This window comes from Cydia fagiglandana, chromosome 11, assembly GCF_963556715.1.
Source record: "Cydia fagiglandana chromosome 11, ilCydFagi1.1, whole genome shotgun sequence".
In the NCBI taxonomy this organism is placed as follows: domain Eukaryota; kingdom Metazoa; phylum Arthropoda; class Insecta; order Lepidoptera; family Tortricidae; genus Cydia; species Cydia fagiglandana.
Window position 1 is genome coordinate 2,903,777 of NC_085942.1, and position 26,169 is coordinate 2,929,945.

The following is a 26,169-nucleotide window of genomic DNA, read 5'->3' on the forward strand; positions in this document are numbered from 1 at the left end:
ACAAAGTAAGCGCCATTTTTTGCTGTTCAAATTTATACCTTATTACTGTAATGATAAAGCATTATTTTCAATGGGAAAGGGGTAGGACATATGACATTTTAAGGGCCACTTGCACCATTCACTAACCCAGGGTTAACTGGTTAAATCATGGAGTTACCATGGTTACCAGTGCAATTTGACACTTGGTTAAAGGTTTAACCGATTAACCCCGGGTTAGTGGAATGGTGCAAGTGGGCCTAAATGTATCTAACGATGATAGATCGCACGCAGATCTGTACGAGATACTACAGCTTCAAGCATTGTATGTACAAAAGTTCGCTTTTTTAAATTATACCTTATAAGTATAAACTTAAAGTATCATTTTAAATAGTTACAACAGGCTTTTGGTTATTGTGAAAATAGAAGAGTAGGTACACTTATCAGTATCACAATCCGCTTTCATCGTTTAATGACAGAACAATTGACAGTTGAATACCTATGTAAGCTAAAAATAAATATGACATGTATTATGTGAAAATGATAAAATAATTTAAATGACATAAGTAGGTACGCTAAGCAAAGAATAAATAATAGTACTAGGTACATAAGACTCACTCTCTAACAAAACGCGTCTGTTACAATCAGCACAGATATGGCCGCTAGGTGGCGACAGCGCCACGCGCGGCTTATGGCTTTCCCCAAAATTGGGGTGGAACGGATGTACTTTTAGCTACCTGTAGCAAAGCGACGAAATCGCGGAGTGAGCCACACCTGCGCTAAGTTACAATCAAATACTCACATTCCTAATTATCAATTTTAAGTAACACCCCACGACTTCATTTTAAATTAAAACTTTTATAAGGTCAAACAGGCAGGATTTTAAAAAAGTTGTCAGGAAATTGGATAATAAATATGAAGAGTTCGAATTGAAATACGGTGACTGCCATATTTGTTGGCCACCACATAGTAATTGGCCACTCTTGGCAACAAGAGTTATATTGGCTTGTTTATTTCTGCCTTACGATGGAGTGGCCAATTAATTACTACCTATGTAGTGGCCAATACCTAGGAGTCACCCTACCATGACATGCAAAATTCTGGCCAACTGCCAATAGTGCCAAAGGCTAAAACTAATAAAATTACCATAACTTTCATCAGCAGGTGACCTTCGGCAAACTATTAACTCATACGCGCTCTGAAAATAGCTACAGAGTACAGTCATGCTCGGAAAGGAATGTAGGGTAATTGCGTCAGTTTACCGTCCGGTGCCAGTTTCCGTCCACTTGACGAATTAAAAAGCGGCCAAGTGCGAGTCGGACTCGCCCATGAAGGGTTCCATAACAGCAAGTAACATAATAAAATTGCGGTTTACGGTTTATGACGTATTAAAAAAACACTACTTACCAAATCTTGTTCAAACCAATTTTCGGTGGAAGTGTGCATGGTAATGTACATCATATATTTTTTTAGTTTTATCATTCTCTTATTTTAGAAGTTACAGGGGGGGGGGGGGGGGGGACACATTTTACCACATTGGAAGTGTCTCTCGCGCAAATTATTCAGTTTAGAAAAAATGATATTATAAACGTCAATATCATTTTTGAAGACCTATCCATAGATACCCCACACGTATGGGTTAGATGAAAAAAAAATTGAGGTTCAGTTCTATATATGTATGGGGAACCCTAAAAATTTATTGTTTTTTTTCTATTTTTGTATGAAAATCTTAATGTGGTTCACTGAATACATCTTCTTACCAAGTTTCAACAGTATAGTGCTTATAGTTTTGGAAAAAAGTGGCTGTGACATACGGACGGACAGACAAACGGACAGACAGACATGACGAATCTATAAGGGTTCCGTTTTTTGCCATTTGGCTACGGAACTCTAAAAATTGCTTTGATCATACAGACATCAACAGAGATAAAAGATACACAACTGTATCTAAACAAAAATATTTATTGCATGGTTATCGTTATGGGAGTTGAAATAAGAGTGTATAGGTACAGATAACTATCTGCACCTGCAGCACAGAATAAGTAATAGTACCTACCTACTACCGTACAGAATGGAAACTTCCTACAAAACCGAAGTATGACAGCAATTCAGCGTCGAATCATGCTGTCCTTTCTAATATAAACCGTGTTTTTTTTATTTCCGTTAACTTCGGGGTAAGGTTAAGTACGTTTAAGAGAGAAGTTAATGACATAGTTAATTTTCGAAAAAAAAATATTTTTTTTGCTTTCTTTTCAAAAAAAAATTTAGTTTAAAAAGTAGTTAAATGTAGCATATTGCGTTGTTGTAACACGGGCATTACATTTAACTCAACCAAACAATTAAAATCTATGACATATCAATGTCATTTCGAACATCGATCGACCGAGATTGAACTTAAGTTAAGTAAAAAATGTATGAACTCATTCTAAACACTAATCAATATGTAAACCGGCCCTAAAGCAAGTGTACACGCTTGTAGAGGCCTTATGGGAAAAAAATAAATTATTAATTATCTCCGAAATGGAGTTAATTAGAATATCGGTGTCTTTGAGAAAGTTACTTGATTTAAGCTCAGGAATGCACTCTTGAAATTAACGGAAATCAAAAAAAAACACGGTGTATAGCATTATCCCTTCTGCTATTTAGGATTGCCAAAAATCAAGCCATTATCTAATCTGTGGTCGTGCACGCTAAGGGACAACCCTAATAATTGCTTTGCTGAGTCGAACAGCAAGGCCTGTTCACTTCCTAAGAAAGTTATGTCCCCAAATAATTGCGCATGTGTGCGCCTGGAGCTTCTATGTGTGCGTTGGTTGGCCTCCGAGAAAAAGTTGCGAGTAATAAAAATAAAAACATTTTTCTACAGCAACATTGCTCCCAACTCTGATTTAAATTATCACGAATTTTATACATAATTAATCATAAAACGGGACTTAAAACGCTTAAAACTTAATTACACGCGATTAAGTTTTATAATGAATATTTGCTTCCAACTGTCTTTATCAATATTCATAAAATATATGGAGGGTAGGTACGTCTACCCACCATAATAAAAAAATATATTTGTCAATGACTCTGTCCAACTGCTGTGGTTAAAGTTCATAACGAAAATTTTATTTATTAAATCTTTAAATAATAAATACAACGTAGCGGTACAACCACTTAAGACTGTAAGTCTGTACCTACATAGATTACAGCAATGCACATAGAAAATGTGCTAAATGCGGAGCAACGGCTGTTGAAGCAGCCAGAGTGAAATTTATACAGCTTTAGTGGGTTCAGAAGGAACCGAGTCATAACGCATCTGGAAAGCGTATTAATTAACCGTGAAGAAATGTATGAATGAATACAAGTTAGAAATCTGTGTAAAATGCCGTGTGTAAAGTGTAGTGTATCTGTGTGTAAAGTGTAATAGGTAGGCATGCCTAATGTTATTTGTATAATACTGAAAACTTTGTGAATGTGCTTTATTAATGTCTATTTTTATTAAGTTGTCCGGGTTTAATTTTCAGTGTATATTTCTATATGTAAAACATAATACAATGTTATAAACATAAATATGCCTTTTATTTAAATCAATAGATAATACCACAAAAAAGGGGTAATATTTGCATCTTTCATATATTTCGTGATATGAAGTTAACAAATATGTTTATCAACATAATTACTATATACCTATAATACCAATACCCGCCAGGCTAAACCGGTTGTCAACTTTAGTTCCATTGGTACACATTGAGGGCGCCAGTAGTATAAACGTATAAACGGTTGGGGACATTTTTTTGTATGGAGTTACCGTTCTTCTCCTAGTGAGTATTATATTCTTTGAGTCGAACGGAGCCGAGTTCAGTGTTGCCAACTTGGCATAATTGATGCCAGATCTGGCATATTTTCACTTGCTTTGGCACCAAAATTTTCCATTTAACATCTGGCATATTTTTTAGCATACTTTAGTCTAAGCCAAGTTTGCACCAAATTGGCAGCAACAATATGCGCCATCGCCTTATGTGGTTCATATTTTCATATGAATTTTGACTTTTGTGGACGGATGGACGTCGACGGATTATATAAAATCGGTCAAGCAGATCTTGTCAGTAGAAAAAGGCGGCAAATTTGAAAAATGTATGTTTTTTAAGTATCTAATTTCAAGTTGGCATTTTAGCATTTTTTTTAGCGTATTTCAAAAAACTTTGGCATAATTATGGCATAATCTAGACATAAGTCTAGCATTTTTTGAAAATCCGAGTTGGCAACACTGGCCGAGTTTGCCCGAAGGGAGAAGTTTCGCACCCCAGGTACAGATAACTATCTGCAGTAGTTTTTAGGGTTCCGTACCCAAAGGGTAAAACGGGACCCTATTACTAAGACTCTGCTGTCCGTTCGTCCATCCGTCCGTTTGTCACCAGGCTGTATCTCACGAACCGTGATAGCTAGACAGTTGAAATTTTCACAGATGATATATTTCTGTTGCCCCTATAACAACAAATACTAAAAACAGAATAAAATAAAGATTTAAGTGGGGCTCCCATACAACAAACGTGATTTTTGACCGAAGTTAAGCAACGTCGGGCGGGGTCAGTACTTGGATGGGTGACCGTTTTTTTTTGGCTTTATTTGAATTATGGTACGGAACCCTTCCTGCGCGAGCCCGACGCGCACTTGCCCGGTTTTATTAGTCTGCAGTAGCACTAAAGTTGCTGTTGACTGTACACCACATAGCAATAGCCAGATAAAAGATCTAGATTATAAGCAATTACCGCTATCAGCAAACGTCGGACTATAGGGGGCAGTTTGAGGGCAAGGTAAGATTTACAAAAAAATCTTAACTTACGAGTATTATAATGTACCTAGTATTTGTAACATAGTTAATTAAATTGGCCTATGCCGGGAGGCAAGTCGACCGATGTCAACTCTAACAAAAATGACAACCAACCTTATTCTAAATATTTAAAAATTATAATAATTAGTAATAATAAATGTAGATACAAATAATAATAATAATAGTGTAATATGTTTGACTAATATGAATAATTTGACAAATATCCAATAACATGACAAAATGTACCATTTAAAAATTTAAGGTCGAAATAAAAGGCTATTTTATTTTATTTTATTTTATTTTAATTAAATTAGTTACCCGTTATCATTTATTCATGTTTACCACTATTATTCACTATTATTCGTTTATTTATTCATGTTGGCCACGTCTACGCCTCGGCTAGTCTGTGGCCATGAGTAAGCCCATTCATAAAAAAAAAAAAATGTTTAATGTGTGTGGCGGGTGACAGAAGCCTATGGAAGAGACTGGTCAGCAACATTAGGACATGATGTCACGATCCTCAGCATTGAGGGAACGACTGATGATGATGATGATGAATGTGTAAATACTCTTTGAAGTGATGACTGATAGCCCACTGAAGTGGCCAATTAAAAAACAAATAACGCAGTTAGTTGCTATGATTTGGAATTTCACATTATAAATACTAGGTACCAAATACTCGAAAGTGAATTGAATGATTTGCGAACCTTACCTATCATTCTGACATGCCACCAAAATGCCCGCTGGAGTCCGACGTATGGCTATCAGCCAAGTGTTGAGATAAACCCATTATTAGATAATACTATACCGAGCCTTGTGTAAATGTAATACACGTGATATGTGCTCATTACAGGTGCATAGCAATTTTAATATGCGACATATGCATTTATACATGTTTTGTATGCTAATATATAACTTTTTATGACTTTAGTAACATGAATAAAATAAATATTGAATAAAATTGAGGCCAAGAAATCAAGAACCCTTGTTACAAGCCATGTTCTGATCACTTCAAGCCATGTTCTCTTAGTGTTTGATCCTTTTGCTTCAAGGGTTAGTTGGAAGAGATCCCTTAGGGATAAGTTCGCCTTTGTACATAACATTTTTACTTTTTTTTTGTTATTGTCCGTTTTATGTAAACCTGTTTATGTGGAATAAAGTGACATACATACATACATACATACAATCATACATACATAATTCAGTAGTAATAATAAGCAACTGTGATATTGTGAATTTTGCTACACCCTTTCCAGGGTATGGACCCTGGAAACATATGTTGTTGTTGTTGGTACATATGTTACATGGGTATGTAACATATGTACTGGTATGCAAATAAAGATCTCTCTCTATCACTTTTAGCACCATGTGTAGTACCTACTACCTACTGATATTTTTAAGAGCGACCATCACTAAATCAAACTTGGCAAGTGAAGACTGACTCATATATGTATGTTAATCTGAGTTCTAATAAGAAGCCTACACTTGCTAATACATGGCTTTCCATCAGAGAAGGGCCCATATGCTTCATAAGCAATAAGGACCATTCTATCATTTATTCTATCTAGATCCAACCTGATTTGCAGTGTTGGCTGCCCTAGGTCCCAGGCCCTGTAGTAACTACTAGCCGCCCCTTAAGCTCCCATCTACATGGTGTAACATGAAGAAACCGAATCATTTTAACCACGCATTTCTGAGGTCAAAAGAAGTAAAAAAAGTAATATGAGTTTAGGTAAATTTCGGCAAAAAAAAAATTTATTTCCATTTGTTTTTTTTTTCAATTTTTTGAATGTATTTGTACATAAAAAATAAATGTTATTGGTAAACTTGTCACTTAAAATTGATTTTTACATTTTTTTTTCGTAGAACTACTTTTTGCAAAGTGTTACTTGTTACTTTTCAACATCTATCAATAAGGATACTTTGACTACGTCCCATAGCACCAACATCACCATCAAAAAGGCCTTTTACACTATGTAACAATAAAAACTTTTTTTTTTTTTAATTAATAATATCTCTGAAACTAGGCGAATATCAAAAAAGTTTATAGGACATTTTTGTCTCTAAATATGATCAGGAATACGCTGTTAAAATTATTCAGTTTACTCATGTTACACCGTGTATAAACTGCCGCCCCTAATATCTTGCCGCTCTAGGCCCAGGCCAAAATCTACCACTGAATATGATGGTGTGTGACTGACACCAACAAAAGTGTTAACATTTACTCTGTCGGGTACAATGAATGGTATGGAACTTTGCCAAAACTTTTGTTCAATGCACAATGCACTTCCTGATAAATTCAGGACAACGCTCCAGAATCTTTGTTTGAAGTGTAATGTTTACGAAATGTCTTAATTTCATTGCTAAGCATAACTGAAGAAAGCATGACAAATCAGCATTTTGCCATGGCTCATGGTAGCCAGGGGTCTGCTTGGCTTGGTCCGCAGGCAAAAAGTAAGTAAAAGCTACTCAAAAATATCTAGATTAATTTAGCTTCATTAACACATAACATATTTTGAGTGGCAGGCAGCAAGCCAGTGTTTGGTAACATATTATTGGTAGATTGACAGCCAAAAATGTATAAGTTGCCTTTAGAATATTAATATTAATTATGAACTTTGTATGTTGTTTATTTGTTAAATCCATAATTTAATACTAGGGCTAAAGGAAGGTTAAATCTGATTAATAATTTTACACATTTCATTTGTTTTTAGAATAATAAAAGTAATAAAACTGGCTTATCATATCAAAACAATTGAATAGTGCTATAATGTTAAGTTTAAATAAGTTTATCAGAGTTTAGTAGAGATAACAGCTTTTTCATCTAAATATGACAATAAAATATAAATCTTGGGTAATCAGATTAACAAATAGGATCAGGAGATCATGGCAATGTTATAATGAAATCTATTGATATTACACCCTTTCAACCTTACATAAGTTTTTAATTTACCACACAGAACATGGAACTGTTCCAATGAGGATAGACTTCTTGAAAACTATGGCATGGACAATGTTCAAAGAATAATAAAAGTATTGTCAGGGCCACATGACTGACATGACATGCCGATTGTAATTTATTATTAAGCAACTACAGCAATCCATGTAATTAACACAATTAATGTTGTTAAATAGTCTGACTGGCCTTGTGATGGCCTGGTGCCTTTCACTCGGTAAGACGAAAGTTTTAAAAAGTTATTTAAAAAAAAACAAATTTAAAAAGATAGTGTGATTAAGGCGCGAAGATTCCTTATCAAAAAGATCGTACCTTTTCAAGTTCCTTTTCGATTTCCGCCGCTCGGATGACCAGCGGTCCGCGCACAGCATATTCCAACTTCACGATGTTAGGGTTGATATTTTCTAATGTGATAGCTTTTGACGCCATCCTGTGTTGTATTAAGTGATTCCTCGGCAACGGTGCACTACAAACAGCGTCCAAACGTGCCGCCGCGCCGGCCAGCAATCGACTGTGGTTTATCATCTTCAACCCCGACATGGTTGGCTGCAATCAGTCACACTACTTAAAAAACACGTCACTGCCAAACAACACCCCGCACACACGATAACACCGCTTGTAAAATTAAGAAAGAATTTACGTCACTGCTATCTTTATTTATCTCACAGAAGTAAGTCACGAAATGACTGCAAACGGGGAATCAAAAACACGATTGTACACCGATCGATATATCGCTTGATACGTTCGCTCGTGCCCTGGATTACAAAAGGACTAGATGTCGGAATAATTATAATAAATTACTTCATTTAATTCATGTCTTATCAAGAGTCAAGTTCGAAGGTTATAGTTATCTGATAAAAGCAATAATACTTCAAAGAACTAGGGCTGTAATGCCGTAAAACTAGTGATAAACTGTAATTTTATCGTGGTTACAAACAATAAAACATGAATTAAATAGTACAAACTAAAAAATAACTACTTGCGCTGTTACGTAAATTATATAATTTGAAGAAATGAAAAGGAATGTATCTTGTATGTGTTTTGTTTGATTTTTAGCAAGTTGGCAATATCTGAAAACTGAAAATTTGAGCGGGAATGTAAGAATGTGACATTTTAGTATGGCAACATTCGGGATAACAGCTGTTTTTGACAAAATTGACAATACAACTTTATTACTAATCTAATCTTGGTTACATGCATAGTAGTTATTATTTGTGCTTGTACTTTGTACCCCACATCCACAACGGAAAGATGTCGTATAGGTACAAGGTACAACTCATTTCGTATTTTTTTCTAGCGTTGTGGTTGTCAGTGTTGTGACACTGCGTCGCTTTCGGCTCACTTTACATATTAGCCTTATTAGTTTAATTAGTTTGTGCTTAACATATAATATAAAGGATAGAGATGTGCAACAAGATACCTAACAAAGGAAATAATTTTGAATGAATGTTCCCATTTCATGCTTTTGAGGAGTGCTTCAGCACCATTTGGTGGTAGTTTCTTGGAAAAGGATCGACCAATTACGTTGATGTTTTCTGTGAAAAAAAAATGTGATCTACCACCATATGGTGCTGCTACATTTTTTTAAGCTGCTGAGAGGCTCAGCGCTCTCACAATGCATCTCGCATTTGAGACGCTCCATTAATTAAACCTGCCCTCATCAGGTTCAAGATCAAGACAGTCAAACCAGGATCCTGGATCCGCCAATGCATCTATTCGGTCGCCAGACACTTTGCGAAAGTGCGACAGGGACAGGGAAATAACAGCAGAATGAATCCGGCGATCGGGTAGATTTATATAATAATCCGTCAATAAAGGTTTATATTACTTTCTGTACTTACTTATGTGATTTGATTTACTCACCATTAAGCCTTTGGGAAATCATTGTTAATTTTGTTTTGTGACTGTAAAATAATACGTGATATTGTAAAATTGTATGTAAAATTATACTAAATTAGTAATTAAATAGTAAGTGTATTCTTTCTACTAAGATATCTTAATCAATCAAGGGATTGGCCGTTGGCATTTCATATTATATTTTAATGTGAAGTTGTCAGTATACTGTCGGCATTATAGATTTGTTTTTTTTCCTAGTTTGAATTTTTTGGTTTATGCCCAATTTACACTATTAGGTACCTATAGTTTGTCAAAGGACTGTCTCATCAATCATAGACAGAGAGAATCATACTATATTTGTCTTACACTAGTACTAGCACACAAAAGTAAAGGATGAGCATAGTTTTTCCAGCAAAAAGAACCAGTTCTTACTGACTGACTAATTGGTTCAACCAACTACATATGTATATATATCTTATCTTATGATGTTGAGATGATGTTGACTTGTTGAGTTAGTGAGAAGAAAAGTGATACTTCACTTTCAGCTACTGCTGACTGTATAAATTTGGTTAAACATCGATTTGCATAGTTAAATATTCTATCGAAGGAAGCTATCAAGAAAAGCGCTTACTTATTACAATAAATTTGGTAAAACAACGATTTGCAGGTGCACAGTTAAATAATATTCCCTTGAAAGAAGCTATCATTTATAAATCTCTCACCATTTTATGTTCTTTACTTGCTACAATTGCTATTTCATGGTCCGATTCATTGCGTCTTACTCTCTCATTAAGCAAAATGTGAGATGCAAATACACATTGGCTGAAATTGGACAGGTGGAATAGAGTCAGACCAAGAAAAAGAAAAGTCTGCAGGGGATTTGATAGCCCAAGCAGTGCAAGTATTAATTTAAACGTCAAACTTCTATGAAATTATGACGTATAAATAACACTGTCACTGCGAGGGCTATCAAAATCGCTGCAGACTTTTTGTGGCTTAACTCTACCACCCTAATCTTCTCACTTCTACGTATTTGCCACTTATAGATGGTTAAGCAAATCTAGTCAGTAGAAAAAGGTGCGAAGTTCAAATTTTCTGAGACGATATCCCTTCGCGCCTACATTTTTCAAATTTGCCGCCTTTTTCTACTGACAAGATCTGCTTGACCATCTATAAATACTAAATCCCTGTAAATCGAGCATCATGCTTCCAAAAAATGCCTGTCGTTGTTAACACTAACGCTAGTGTCACTGTTACTGAATGTCAATATTATGTGTCAGTGCCAAAAATCAAATTGTGGTTATTTATTTTTCTTTTCTTTCAGGTTTCGGTCTGTATATTGCATTGGTTTTATTTTAATTATTTGTGAATAATATTATCAAGCAGCCTAACGTTTCCTATACCAGAAAACTGCAAAAAGTCTTCGCACGGGTTACACAAAACCTTAACAAATTATACACTTACACCCATCTTACACCTTCCTCAAGAATCACTATTGACATCTGAAAACAGCATGAAAATCCGTTCAGTAGTTTATGAGTTTATCGCGAACATACATACACACAAACAGGCAGATGCGGCGGGGGATTTTGTGTTATAATGTGTATTGATTATGTTATAGGGGAGGGCAAGGGAGAGGCCTATGTTCAGCAGTGGACGTCTTATGGCTGAGATGATGATGATGATGATGATTATGTTATAGGGAAATGATGCCTATGGTAACATGTCTGGGGCATAGTTTATTTTGGTGTACCTACTGGTGTCGACACTGGCCATTATAGTGCATTAGGAAATAGAAATAGCTTCATGCATATGCTCACTAAGGGGGAGGCCTATGTTCAGCAGTGGACGTCTTGTGGCTGAGATGATGATGATGATGATATGCTCGCTCTGTGTGGACCCGGCTATTTAATAATTGGTTTAATGTCCTCATCACGCGCACGATTGGTCGCAACTAGTTGCGTTATGGCTCCTCTACACGATGGGCCAACGCCGGCCACTCCAAGGGATGCATTTATGCGTGAGAGGGAGCAAGTGATGCTGCTATTTCATTCTACTGCATGGCTGCCTCCCTTGGAGTGGCCAGCGTTGGCCCATCGTGTAAAGGAGCCATTAGATTGCTCGATTGGTTCGAATTCGTGAGTGACACTGCTGAACTAGTACCATTTTTAGTGCTTGTAAGGCCTGTCCTGAGATATACGTCATTGCCTTTGTTTTATTACTCTAAGATTGGGTTATACCTGCTCATTATAAGTGATTGTAATTTTGGAGCATTCCATGAAATTGTCTACCGTTGTCCCGTACAAACGCGAAGTTTCTGAAGATTTAAAGGTATAAGAGTTTCCTTTTCTATGACAAATGGTCAAAAATATGCACAGAAAAATAATCACCTGCTTTAAATGCCGAGAAAAAAGTCGCAACACAGGAAATAAAATGCGTTTGTACGGGACAGCCCGTGGAATGCTCCTTTTGATATTTTTCAGTAAACCTAGGCTTTATAGTCAGCTATGATACAAAATAAACAATAAAACAATCAGATAAACAATAAAAATATATTTAATTACTATACAATTATCACATTAAAGTAAAATCCTACAAGTTTCTTAGAGGCTACTTGGAATATTTTAATTTTAAGGAAATACGAGTATACAGTTTTACACGATACAAAAGATACAATGCACATACATGCCACTTTTACCTTTTACTTTGATCTCCAACTCTGCATAGAGTGACAAAGCAAAAGCAACTCTGTTCCATTTAATTAAGGTTTATATCTTATTGGACCCGGGTATGTCCTTAAACTACGTCCAAGACCACAGGTGGACGGACAGCAGCGTCCCTCAAATTCGGTGTACTCGACTCGCCAATCCGCCTGCCAAGTGTGGCGATTATGGCATTCACCCCACAACAAGGAGGAGGCCTATGTTCAGCAGTGGACGTCTTATGGCTGAGATGATGATGATGATATCTTATTGGAGGTCATTTTGGCATAGAATGCTAAGAGGATACTATACATTGCTGATTGAAGTCGGTCAGACCCACACAGGTGGGAATGGTTCCTCGGAGAGGACAGGTGGTTAGGAATCCAAAAAAGTTTCGTTGGCATATCTAATAGTTTTTTAATTCTCCTTGCAACTAAGTTGCTCTTTGGTTACTTTATTACCAACAGAGGCACAAATCAAAGATATATATATACTTTTCCTCTTTAATAAGGCGGAAAATGCAAACATATCTTTGACATCAACAGCACCATTGTTGTACACAACACTGATCGAATCTAAATGTTACTAGTAATCATATAAGGTCCAATTTGAGATGACTAGGCATATTTCTTAGTGAATTTCTGGTGGAAGTCTTGAAATATATTGAGCATTTCTTTGAGTACATCCGTCTGTGGTAGTATGGTGGTCCGGAAGTGGTAGGTGCCTGGTCGCTGCTTGAAACCGCTGCCTGCCACAACGCAGATTCCTGCAAGTTATGGCACAGAATAAATAATAGTACTAGGTACAGAAGACTCACTCTCTAACAAAACGCGTCTGTTACGATCAGGACAGATATGGCCGCTAGGTGGCGACAGCGCCACGCGCGGCTTATGGCAAACCCTAAAATTGGGGTCGAACGGATGTACTTTTAGCTACACCTGTAGCAAAGCGACGAAATCGCGGAGTAAGACACGCCTGGTTATGGGTTATATTAGTGCTTTTGCCGATAGTTTTTAGACTTCCGTATCCAAAGGGTAAAAACGGGACCCTATTACTAAGACTCCACTGTCTGTCTGTCTGTCACCAGGCTGTATCTCATGAACCGTGATAGGCCAGTCCAGACGGGACAATCAAATTGACAATTTGATCAGAAATTAAATCTCATCTTGCGTTCCCACGTCCAAAATTAATTACCAACTTTAGACTTACGGTCTTAATAAGCCTTTTAAGAGTCTTTCTGCCTCAACCGGAGATCGGAACCGGTTTATTGCAAATACTTCAAAAATTAAATGACCTTAGGTATATAGGTACATATTTCGAATTATTTTATACTCCAAATGTAGGACTCAGTTGTGTTTTTAGGAAGGTTCCTATTATTACATTAGATTGCCCAATTAGAAATAAAATAATTCACAAAGAACGAAAAAAAAACCGGTTTCGTTCACATACAAAAAAAACCGGGCAAGTGCGAGTCGGACTCGCGCACGAAGGGTTCCGTACCATAATGCAAAAAAAAAACAAAAATACGGTCACCCATCCAAGTACTGACCACTCCCGACGTTGCTTAACTTTGGTCAAAAATCACGTTTGTTGTATGGGAGCCCCATTTAAATCTTAATTTTATTCTGTTTTTAGTATTTGTTGTTATAGCGGCAACAGAAATACATCATCTGTGAAAATTTCAACTGTCTGGCTATCACGGTTCGTGAGATACAGCCTGATGACAGACGGACGGACGGACGGACGGACAGCGAAGTCTTAATAATAGGGTCCCGTTTTACCCTTTGGGTACGGAACCCTAAATACCGGTCTTCGATGCCTCCGCCAGGGGCCAACTTTCGTTGGTTAACATTACCTGTTTCTTCTAGTAAAGCGAAGGCGTAAAACACATCAGCCGCCTTCCCGTCAGCTTTGGCCGCTGCTATCGCTTTTGGTGGCAGCTGAATCCGTGGAAAGCAGTACATGGCTCCCTTCAATGAAAAAATACAAGAGATTTGCGACTTTAGCCGACACTGACGCTAAAGCTAGTTGCCAAGCGGCCCCAGACTTTCATGTGCCGTGGCAAAAAGCCGGGACAACGATAAGATGATGATGAATAATAATGCCATAGAGAAATATAGTAAGACAAGAGTGCTCACTCCATACATCGGTTTCGATGGTACCAAAAAGACTAATATTTTCATAGTCGACATCTAGCATCGAGTAACGGAACTACTACTACTGCTACTTAGCAGTGCTGATAATTCCACTGCTCGATGCTAGATGTCGACTGTGAAAATAATAGTCTTTTTGATACCTCGAAGTGCGAGGTGTCGTCAAAAATATTAAAATACCTGCACAGCGTTGCATTTGAACCCCTCCATGGAGTTGAAAGTATCGGCAACCATTTTAGCGCGAGTCTTCAAGGATTCCAACACAGCTGTCTTCTCTTTATTGTAGAGGTCGTATGAAGGCTCTCCTTGTTTTGGTGGTCTGGCCTAATGAATACAGGTACAGGTAATTAACACATTTATTGCCACTAAGCGCGTAGCCACGTTTTCGCCGTATGTAGCGCGTAGTCGCTACGAACAGTGTTCCCGACTGTCGGGCTCTTGGCCCTGAATATGTTAAATCATGTTTAGCAAAAAAAGAACTGACTTGTTTAAAACAATTGAAAATTCTTTTTTTGGGCTGTCCTGTAAAGTAAGTACACTTTAATAATATGGTCTTCACCAGCAGTTCCACTTCACAAAGACTAAAAATCTATACAGTATCGTTCTCAAAACCGCAATAGGGTTTGTGTTGTATTAACAATAGGTGTTGCGATGGACAATTAACAGCAACACTTTTAACTGTCCATCGGTGGACATTACACCTTTTGTAATAAGGTTTACGAACTATCAATTAATAGTGTGGACGATGGTAGGTACATGAAGAGTTCCCTCGATTTTTTCGGGTCCCTATCGTCGGATCCTGAAGTTTTTCTGAATTATACCATTAACATTTCGTAATATGCTCCCGTCAAAATATTTGCCATTTATATAGCAATATTGACAAATTCATGGAGCAGATCTGCTCCTAAGCATACCAAAGGTTAAGAGTATACTTACAACTGTATCCGTGGCAATCTGACCAAGTACAGTCGGACATAGCATCGCAGATAATGCCTGAAACAATGATACATTATGAGGGTCTAATATCTAACAGCTATCGTTTGTGGTGCAAGGCAAAATCGATGGCACTAGACCACAAGGCAAATCACCTATGCGATGGACCTATGTACCAGATTAAAGTCGCAATAGAAGGACCCTCTCTACACGCAAGCGAAAGGAAGGCTTTCAGAGAGGAATGGAGCTGCGTCTTGTAAAGCTTGCTACTAACACCTAGCCTCGTGGTAAGATCTAACTCAAACGAAAACCCCTACGTGCCAAAAATCCCTGTCTTATTCAGACCGGGGTTTTCGGCACCTTTCGGATAAGTGCACCGCAGGTCCAACGCCAAAGACGGATTAATCGGTCACAGACCACAGAGCAACCTAGACCTACGTGCATATGCATAAAATTCAATTTCAGTTTTGACACTTCGGTGACGTGGCGTCTGAGTGACAACTTTTGTGTTTGACATGGCGTTGAAAAGGTTAAAACGACAATATGTAGCAATTTTAGGTACTTTATAAAGGTGCGCCTGCACTGCCGGTTCCATGTTCACGATCTCCAGCCATCCACCCCGCAGTCCGCATTCGCCCATGTAACCTTTACTGACCGTCATGAACGAAGTCAGTTCTACTTCGTCCGTGTATGGAGCGCCCATTTCTCTTAGTACCTATGAAGGTAGATAACATTTACAGCTTGGCAAAAAAGAGTAGAAATTAAAAAGTGGCAACACTGTAGTATCGTCCCTTTCACACCAATTTATATACGGGACGACACTACAGTGTTACCACTTTTTAATTTCTACTCTTTTGCCAAGCTGTATATATAGGCTTTAACCTTTTGACCGCCAAAGTCGTCAACTGACGCGCGCAGCTACAGCTCAATATCAATCCTTCGTGCATTCCAGTAAGGTTCACGATGACGCGCACGATACGCCCGGCGTTCAAAAGGTTAAAAACACAGTCAAAACATCCTCCAGACTGAGCATAGTCGCGCTACCCCCTCTGCTACGCATACGGTAATTTTACTCCATGTTTGAGTCGAAAGTGTCTTGTGTGACGTCCGTGTCATTGAACGGACCAATCACGGCACGGGACTTCGCTCACCTCGTCCCGCGCACCCCCGCATTTTTGGCATGAAATTATTGCTCTAAACTCGGTCTAGAGGATTTCTAGTCTATGGTTAAAAAGGTTAATGGGCAAAGTCGGAAAACAGTTTCTAAAATAATCAAATTTTCACATTTTTCCATGTGAAGATTTGATCGAGGCTCCGGAAACCTTTCAAAGTTTTGCTTAATATGGAACGAAGTTTTCCTTTGTTGCTTGTGAAAGTTATCGGTAAATTCGTGAACGTCACGATCTCTGGTATAAAAGTGAAGTTTCACACTCTTCTTGGTCTGAGCGAAACAAATCCTAAGCTTTAACAAATGCGAGTGTTTTATGGTCCTACTCCTACTTAATCCCATTCTATCACATTTCAAGTGTATAGAATGTCCACATTATTAGTGTAGAGTTTGTGCGGAAAGAGAAGAATCTTAGAATGTATGGGGCCCAATACATTCCACGACTCTTCTCTTTCCTGACTAACCGTTTCGGTGCGGATGGTACGACAGGCGTGTCATCATATTCTATGGCGTAAGGCACGCCTGTCGTCGCGTGTCATGAAATAATTGTTCGCCGCCACAGCCATAAGTTTTCGAAAATGGAAGACGCAACGTACCGGTTAACAAAAACGATACAGAAGCAAATTAATAAAACCTTCTTAAACGAGTGGAACTTGCTGCCCTCAGCGTAAACGTTGTGCTGGTACACTTCATCTGCGATTATCAACAGATTGTTCTCGTGTGCAAACTTGATGACGGACTCTATGTTTTCCCTCGTCAACACCTGTGAAACAACACTTGTTAAAATCATCATTAACATTTCCGACATAATTATTTGCCCACCAAGAAGAGAAAATTAATTTATCAGTGTATAGGTATCTAGCCTAGCGGTAAGAGCGTGCGACTTTCATTCCGGAGGTTTTTTGAACCCTGTAACCCTGAACCCGACCTGACCGACCTGACCTGACCTCCTACCTGAGGACCGGGATCAGTGGCGAGCAGTCGTGTTGGAGGCCAAGACACACTTTGGGTCGCTGCGCCAGAGGAGTAAGTAAGTAACCCTGAACCCTGGCTCGTACATAGAGTCTGTTCGGAAAGAGAAGAGTCATGGAAATATTGGCTCCCATACATTTCACGACTCTTCTCTTTCCGCACAGTCACTACCAATGAGTTTTTCGGAACTTAGTTATGTACCGAAATATCATTTGATTGTTAACAGTTGTTTTTCGGTGAAGGAAAAAAAAACATTATATTAGAGAAACATTTTCCTGCCTAGGTGCAGGAAATAGCTTACCTGCCCCGTAGGATTCCCAGGATTAATAATAACAATACATTTGACAGAACATGTTTTCTTCGCCTTGTCCAGAGCGCTGTTCAGCTCATTCATATCCAGCCCCCATGCGTTGTCCTCATCTAAATAATAGCCTACAGCTTCTAGCCCGAATTCGACGAGAGTGGCCGAGTAGAGGGGGTATTGTGGTATGGGGATCATTACACCTAAAACATAGAGATATTACTTTGAACAAAAAAATAATCGACTTTACAGAACAGGTTTACATTGCAAAATGGTAGTTTTCGATAGCAACTGCAGTGCAGCAAATACCAAAATTAATAAGAGTGCCTATATCATTTGAAGGGTTCCCTCTATTTCTCAGGGTCCAGTAATGAGACCCTATTTTTATGACGAATCGGTCTAATAGTCGCACATAGGTGTGAACATAGGACCATAAAAAAAAAATTACAATGAATAGAAAACTTCCTCCTTTTTTAAATTTGTTAAAAAGGCTTATTCACTGAACTAAAATACTCCTCTTTCCCGCCATTCGGTCATATCCGATGCACACTCCCTGTTCAGCCTCTTTTAAGTTATAATGTCAAATGTACTCTTTGGTTTATTTGATGAAATATGAAACGTCAGTCATTAAAGTCATGTTGTAATAAAAACACGTTTTCTTTACAAAAAATACAATTATTCACAATAATAGCGTAAACATGGTCCTTCGAACCGGATAGTTAAAATAAAAGAACAGTGAAGTGTACAAATAGTCTACGACATATTTACGTATAGGTATTTACATAAAATTTACGAAATTTTCATTTAACATGAATACAGCCGAGAAACTTATTGCACTACAAATAGACAGTTTAGAAATAACGGCAAAGGCCCACGTGAACTACAACAAGTATCCAAAAGAAAAAATTACGTCAGGATATGTAGAAGGGCGGTTAGAAACTTTGGAAAATAACTACAAGGAATTCAAAAGCACCCATCAAAGGTTGATTACTACCGTTTCAGAAGAAGATAAGTGCAAATTATCTTACTTTACAGAAGATCTATACGACACATTTGAAGAACGTTATCATACATACAAGGGTGAGTTGAAGACAGTTTTACACAAGTTTAATACCGAAACGAGGGACAACCAAATAGAAAATAGGTCGGGCAATCAAACGTCGACCAGTGACATAAAACTACCTCGCATCACTATCCCGACTTTCAGCGGCGATTACACTGAATGGATGGCAATCATTTTATGACTTATACACCACTTTAATCCACAAGAATAACTCCCTCAATGACGTACAACGTATGCATTATCTAAAGGTTATAGTCTAAAGGGTGACGCCGAAATTCTTTTACGTCAATTTCCCATTACCGGCGAGAACTACATACAAGCATGGACCACTCTGAAGAAGCGTTATGACAACAAAAGGTACATTGCTAACTGTCATTTTAAGAGGTTCTTTGGCCAAAGGGCAATCGTTCAAGAATCAGCCACCTCATTAAAACAACTGCTAGATACATCGGTCGAATGTCTAAACGCACTAAAAAACCTTAGTTTGCCTACAGCCGAATGGGATGCCATTGTCATTCATGTCATAGTGTCTAAACTGGATCCTGAAACTCATAAGCACTGGGAAAGGTTAGTTAATGAAGACATGGCAGTTTTTCCAGCCTTTGAGAAATTGAAGTTGTTTTTGGAAAATCGGTTCAGAACTCTGGAAATGGTGGATTCAGTTAATAAGAATCACAAACCAACAAATTCCAAGACGTTTCATGTGGCAGCCGGCTTTGATAGCGGAGACATTCAATGCGCATTTTGCAAGGAAAGACATCACATCTATAACTGCAAACAATTTGCAGATCAGCCAGTCGATGAAAGGTACGTTTTTGTTAAAAAGAACAGGCTATGTTTTAACTGTCTTATACCAAATCACGCAGTAAGGCGATGTAAACAAAGGAAGTCATGTCAATTGTGTAAAGGGCGACATCATTCGTTGATACATCAGGGTACGAAACAAACAAACAACAAACAAAGGCAAGAAAACGGGAAGGTTTTCATGACTACAGATGACTCAAAGATAGTTGCACATGTCAGATCAAGTAGAGAGGATCGTGAACAAAATATTGTATTGCCCACAGCGCTCGTTGATGTAGCGTCGGAGTGTGGACAACCATTGGTCTGCAGAGCACTGATCCATCAAGGGTCCGAAGCTTCATTTGTCACAGCTCGGGTAGCCGAGTTGTTAAGGTCGAAGAAAACGGCAAATAGCAAAGAGTTTCCTAGGATCAGCGAAGACAACAACATGTGCATCAAAGGCAAGGTGGATTTACAAATCTCGTCGAGGTATACACCAGATTTTACTGTGAAGGTAAACGCTTATGTTATAAATTCGTTTCATCGCAATATGCCAGCTAAGAAAATCAATAATAACATATTACCTCGACTTGATAACATTAAGTTAGCTGACCCCACCTTTGACACCCCAAGTGGTATTGATATTCTTCTTGGGGCTGATGTTTTTGGCAAAATTATTGACTCTGGTTTTAAGAGAGGACAGGGCAATGTTATTGCTCAATGCACACACATAGGGTGGATATTAACTAATGACATAAGTACCATTTCTGCCAATTTACAAACAACCAGAAGTTGTCCTAGCATGCGTCAAGTAAAGGAAGGTAAAGTAAAATTCAAGCAAAAAATAAGTACAGAGATACCAGCTTCAGGAGTTAGACCTCTTCGCGCTAAAGTCAAAACTAAAGTCGATATACCAATTCAGCAATCAAACTTAATGTACAGTTAGCGCAAGGTGGGCGGTCAACGTCATCATAATTGTTACCTATTTGATAATAAATATTACATATATTTTTGTCCCAGTTTTGAGATTGATGTACAAATTGACGTTTTATTAATGTTTAACATACGATTTTTCGTTAGTAGTATGCTGTGGTTTAGCGATGTTTGCTTTAATTAAGATGTTTCACTTCTTTGTTCTATTTAGTTTAGTTTATACTTAGTTAACATCTCTGAGTTTAAAAATAAGTATTTTGGTGGGCGGTATGTTCAGCCTCTTTTAAGTTATAATGTCAAATGTACTCTTTGGTTTATTTGATGAAATATGAAACGTCAGTCATTAAAGTCATGTTGTAATAAAAACACGTTTTCTTTACAAAAAATACAATTATTCACAATAATAGCGTAAACACTCCCGCCACTCTTTACAATATGTGCCAAAGTCGTCCCGCCATCTTACGTTTTGGTGTTCCTCTGCCCCGAGATCCGTCCTGAGTGGACTGGGAATATATTTGCAGGAAGTGAATTCCACTCCTTAGCCGTTCGCATGATAAAGCTGGATGCATAGCGCTTAGTGCGAATCAGTGGCAGAGTAACGACGTAAGGGTGAAACGCAAGTCCGCGTCTAGTCCCACGGTGGCAGAACGGAGATGGGGGGATTAGATTATGTAATACCATCGCACACTCCGAAATGTATCCTGTAGAATACCGATAAACAAGCTACCTTTCTACGGTGTTCAATGCTCTGCAGTCTAGCCTCTACCAATCCCGCATCTCCAATAAGCTTCCTAGCGCGTTTGTCAATGGAATCTAAGGCGGCTAGCTGATACTTGGCGGATCCATCCCACAGGTGGCTGTAGTACTCCATACACGACCGGACTTGAGCTACGTAAAAAGCTGAAGGAGCTGCCCCGGTGTGAAGTACCAATATCAAAATCAAGATTAAATGACTGCTCGGTCTTTAGCTGAACTCTCGATCAATTAAGTGAAATGCTGATTTACTTACCATCAGGTTTGCCCTCCGAAGAAAATAAGTTAAGAATACTTTTAATGCCCATAGAAGCTCCAGCCGTTATAAGAATATCCTCCGGTTTGCTGGGATGCCCGTCGCGTTCTTCTATGTATTTGGCAACGTCTTTGCGAATTATTTCTAGTCCGTATGAGGCGCTGTAGGCCCCGACTGACCTTCCTCTAAAGACATGCAAAAATAAACTTAGGTAATACCTACTTAAATCTACTTCCTAAGTTTTGCGTACGAGAGTTTGAACTACCTTACAAAAGCCGCCCATAAAAAAGTACACATAATTGACATACCTAATATGATTTTGCTGAACTAAAAATAGTGCCTACGCTAATTCTTGGGATTAGTTGCCAAGCGGACCCCAGGCCATGAGCCATGGCAAAAATGGGACAACGCGAGGAAAAGAAGACATGATTTTGCGAATTAGCTGTAGATTTATATTGCATTGATTGCCGGTTTACATGATGGAGGTACTTCTACCAGTACGGATATGATGGTCGTATTTGTCTACGTGACAGCGTGATAAAACGGTGTCCGTCTCTTTCTATCCCGCAGAGTTAAAAAGTGACAGTTGTTTTATCACGTGGATAAATGTGGATAAAGCGATCCATAATAGGCTTGCTGGTAGGGATAACGACATGTGAGGGTGCCCTGGCGATAGGACGGGGCTGCCGGAGGGCGCCGTGGTGGATTGTCAACGATCCCAGTGTGCCCTCACGAACGGCAAAGAGGGTGAAACGCCGGAGTGGATTTAGTAGGTAGGGCCAAATTCTCCCCCTCTTAAGGAGAGGGGAAAGGAGCGGCGAGTCTCACACACGTGCGTAAACGCATTCCCACTCCGTCAAAAAAAAAGGGATAACGACATGAAAATTACATGGACACATTATAAATGAATTCGTTTATAAGTGGCCATGTACTTTTGCGGCTCGGTGTACATGTGTGTGTAGCTGAATGGGAATATGGAGACTTACGCACACCCATCCAGCAGTTCATTAGCACGTTGTTTCACGTCACTGGGGAAGTCATACTTATCAATCAGCTCTGGATATGTCGCACACGCCAACACCTGACCAAGGAAAACTTTGAAAAAATTATGAATATTACGATAAAAACAACTAACAAACGTTGGCGGCCTAGGCATCAACTTTTGAACAATGTCGTTTCGAAACCAGTTCCTAATGGTTTCCTGGAACTTACATAAATGTTCACTCATCGCTTTTTCGTGAAGAAAACATCGTGAGTAACCGGGGTCTAATTCCAATAAGGCGTAGAGGTAGTTTACCCACTCGGTTAGGTTAGTTAGGATGCTTATGCACATTTTGCTTAGTGAGAGAGTGAGACGCAATGCACATTGGACCAAGATATTGGACAGATGGAATGTCACCTAGATCGTTCAAATGGCAAATCATATTCGTATCTTGGGATTACATTGCTATAAACGGACCCCGATTTGCTTTAAAATGCCGGGATACCATCGGGAAAAAGTTAAGATCCATTTGATGACTAGACACATCTTCTGCGCTCGTGTCAGATTTTTTCTTCTATACCTACTCCTATGCACTCGACTGTACCTACTTTGCTACGAGTACCTAGGTCCCTATGTCTTCGCTATGTTTGGAAGTTTCTTTTGTAAATATTCTGCGAATCTGCGCACTAACGGTAAGGTAGGTACTTACAGCGTAGACTAATGATGTTGATGGTAGGTACCTTGACCTTGTATACCTACAATATAGGTACCTACGAGTAACTAGAATGCGTACCTGTCGAATAAAAGTGATGGGCGTTTGCCCCATTGCATGCGCGTCGCCAAGGTTGGCTCTGATTACCTTCTTGAACGGTTTATTTGAGCCCTGCAAATTCACAATGATGATCAGTAAACCGACGAACGCACGATGACGAGGGGTCATCCATTAATTACATCACACGCTTAGGGGGAGGGAGGGGGTCAAGAAAATGTGACATATTGTGACATGGGGGAAGGGGGAGACACAAACTTTGTGACGTCACTTTAACTTCATCAGTAACCGAAAATTTCTTTAAATTATTTTATTCGCTGTACATTTAAATAACTAGTTTATAAGCGATAATCGTTTTTATTCGTTTAATTTTCTTTCCTAAGCAGTTTTGGGTTATAAAATAGTAATTTTATAACAGTAATAATAGTAATTTTATAGTACCTAAGTATTATTAATATTTTATCAAAATATTTTTGACGATATAAATATTAGTAAATATTTTTGACGATATAAATATTAGTAAAATTAATATTTTATCAAAATATTTTTGACGATATAAATATTAGTAAATATTTTTGACGATATAAATATTAGTAAATATTTATATCGTCAAAAATATTTTGATAAAATATTAATAATACTTACTTAATTCGATCAGGCGATTTCGTAGAAAAAATGTGACGGTCACACTAGGGGGGAGGGGTTTGCCAAATGTGACCAAGTGTGACAAGGCGGGGGGGAGGGGTCAAAAACCTAGAAATTCGTGTGACGTAATTAATGGATGACCCCTGATGATGAGCTTTGACAGGATCGAGGAAGACTTTAGGAAGTCGCAGTGTTGTCGTAAAAAGAGTGAAAATAACAGTTTCGCCAAGAGATTAAGAAAAGCAAGTTTCAATCAATTGAGTGCGTTGGTGTGTTGTGTGATTGTGTGTGTGATATAACGAATCCTATGTACAGAAAAGGCAGAAATGTAGCTTAGATTTTCTGGTTAAGAAGAGCTATAGCGAGACTATAGCTACTTCGCGCGTAATTTTTTTGGATCGCGATCTAATTCGCTTCCTAAGATCTTGAAGCTACTCTAACTATGGACTACTACTACCTATACCTAGCTGTAGTTATCTAAGTATCTACCGTCTTAAGTTCCTTCTCGATTGCAGCAGCTCGTATGACCAGAGGACCACGCACGGCATATTCCAGCTTCACAATGTTTTGGTTCATAGTTCCTAGTGTAAGAGATTTATGCCTACACTGTATGGGGATTAAACTTGTGATAACGGCCTCAAATCGTATTGCTAGCACGTGGCTTAGCATTTTCTTTGCTCGACCCATTCTTCTTCGGAAAATAAGGTTCATTCGACTAGAATTTATAACAATTCTTCGCTAACAGTCGGTTTGAAACGAAATTTAAAGTAAATAGCAAGTAAATAGAAGTTCAAGAAGCAGTTTTCGAATTTGGTCTAGAGCAGCTGACAGAGGAGTGTTTGACGTGTTTGACATTGTCATAAGAATTAAGTTGGTGAAAAAGAGGTTTAGGAGGGTTAACTAAAATGATTTATTTCACATATATAAATAAATCATTCATAAATAAATTATGTCGCATAGCATAAGTGCTTCAATATGCGTATGGATCTTAGAGCATTTACTGACTGGAGTCGCCTTTAAGAGCGTAAGCTCCCTCGCCTCGCCGTCAGCCGAAAATCGTTGCACAATTTTGCAAACTTTTGTATGATCTGACATGGCTATTTGTACGTTACGTAGAAATAGTACATTTGACGTCCCCTCCCCCGCAAAGATCGGCAGAATGTTTCGTAAAGAAAATGACAGCGATATCATCTTCAGTCTAAATTTGGTATAAATCTTCGAGCAACACCGGCTTCCGACACGTTGGAAGGGAGGGGCCCAAGCGATATCTCACCGTACAAATCTTTCTGCCATTTTTCGCGGGGGGAAGGTGCACACAGTCGCACTTCTCACACACTTACATACAAAATCCAATCAGAGGTCCTACCGCGGACCACGTTCGACGTGTTGCCTCTCTATGGCACTTGTAAATTCATACGTAAGTGTGACAGGGAGGCAACACGTCAAACGTGGTTTGCGGTAGGCCCTGTGTAATGACGACACAAATACATAGAAAATGACACACGTCAAAGACAAATCTTGCAAACCTCGTTCTCTTTTTGTGTACGGACGAGTGACTAGTGTCACAACACGCACACTAACACATTTTCGTTGAAGTATGTCATTGTATTCTGAGAGATGAGAAGTCGGATTTGTCGCTCGACCGATCCGCAATTTGTACTGAGCGAGCAAAATCGATAAATCCAACAAATACTTGAGACTAAAATATAAAAATTGTATTTAAATGTAATTTAACGTATGATATGTAAAAAAAAAATTACATGTGGAATGTAACACTTTCTTTTTGTAAATTTGATGTCCCCGACCTCTTTTTATAGCAAAAAACCGAGCAAACAGGCATTTTTGTGCAGCAGTGTTCACGCGCGCGTCTGGACTCGGTCTAGTGAAAAATCCAAGTGCAACTAGTTTTATTACCCGCGGTAGATTATATTGACGCGCTAATCTTGTACCTCGGCAGAGGGGAAATAGTGCGAATGCCGCCTCCCTTCCGTGTTGCTCGAAGGTCTAAATGCTCCAAATGGGTCTGTTTACACATTGATAAGACGAAAAGTGGTAGACCACTTTCTTGGCTGACCGTACCTATGCTCTTTTCACGTTCCGATCGTCATCCATTTACCACCTGTCTGATATTTTTAATTGAACTTTATTGCCTAGGTAGTAAGGGTGAAG

General features: G+C 38.5%; 3 protein-coding genes across 4 annotated transcripts in view; 1 reads left to right on the plus strand and 2 right to left on the minus strand.

Annotated features, from left to right (window-relative positions):
• Positions 1-8,297, minus strand: part of LOC134668777 (alanine aminotransferase 1-like) — a 57,571-nt gene extending 49,274 nt beyond the window's left edge. The window contains exon 1 of the mRNA XM_063526236.1: positions 8,064-8,297. Coding sequence (XP_063382306.1) covers positions 8,064-8,291 — 228 coding nt within the window. The 5' untranslated portion in view covers positions 8,292-8,297. The remainder of the gene's footprint in view (positions 1-8,063) is intronic.
• A 4,577-nt stretch (positions 8,298-12,874) lies between these two features.
• On the minus strand, positions 12,875-24,576 carry LOC134668490 (alanine aminotransferase 2-like). Its single transcript, XM_063525938.1, has 11 exons — positions 24,490-24,576; positions 23,380-23,469; positions 22,591-22,685; positions 21,605-21,789; positions 17,817-18,019; positions 17,178-17,306; positions 15,938-16,090; positions 15,379-15,435; positions 14,623-14,766; positions 14,145-14,259; positions 12,875-13,055 (listed from the first exon to the last, which is right to left on the minus strand). The coding sequence occupies exons 1-11, from the start codon at positions 24,574-24,576 to the stop codon at positions 12,907-12,909; spliced, it is 1,407 nt and encodes a 468-aa protein (XP_063382008.1). The 3' UTR covers positions 12,875-12,906.
• LOC134668489 (uncharacterized) lies at positions 18,583-20,802 on the plus strand. Of its 2 annotated transcripts, none has more exons than XM_063525936.1 (2): positions 18,583-18,896; positions 19,947-20,802. In XM_063525936.1, the coding sequence occupies exons 1-2, from the start codon at positions 18,626-18,628 to the stop codon at positions 20,606-20,608; spliced, it is 933 nt and encodes a 310-aa protein (XP_063382006.1). In that variant the 5' UTR covers positions 18,583-18,625; the 3' UTR covers positions 20,609-20,802. The 2 variants fall into 2 exon arrangements, with proteins under 2 accessions (XP_063382006.1, XP_063382007.1); XM_063525937.1 differs by lacking the exon at positions 18,583-18,896 and adding an exon at positions 19,139-19,686.
• Positions 24,577-26,169: the final 1,593 nt, after the last annotated feature.

Excerpts from the sequence above, each read along its gene's own strand:
- LOC134668490 (XM_063525938.1), bottom strand. The coding sequence starts at position 24,576 with ATGAACCAAAACATTGTGAAGCTGGAATATGCCGTGCGTGGTCCTCTG. Across the intron at positions 18,020-21,604 it reads TTCGGAGGGCAAACCTGATG|GTGTAATGATCCCCATACCA; the intron begins GTAAGTAAATCA and ends TCTATGTTTTAG. Across the intron at positions 13,056-14,144 it reads CGCTTTACTAGAAGAAACAG|GAATCTGCGTTGTGGCAGGC; the intron begins GTAATGTTAACC and ends CATAACTTGCAG.
- LOC134668489 (XM_063525936.1), top strand. The coding sequence starts at position 18,626 with ATGAATACAGCCGAGAAACTTATTGCACTACAAATAGACAGTTTAGAA. Across the intron at positions 18,897-19,946 it reads ACGTTATCATACATACAAGG|CGCTCGTTGATGTAGCGTCG; the intron begins GTGAGTTGAAGA and ends TATTGCCCACAG.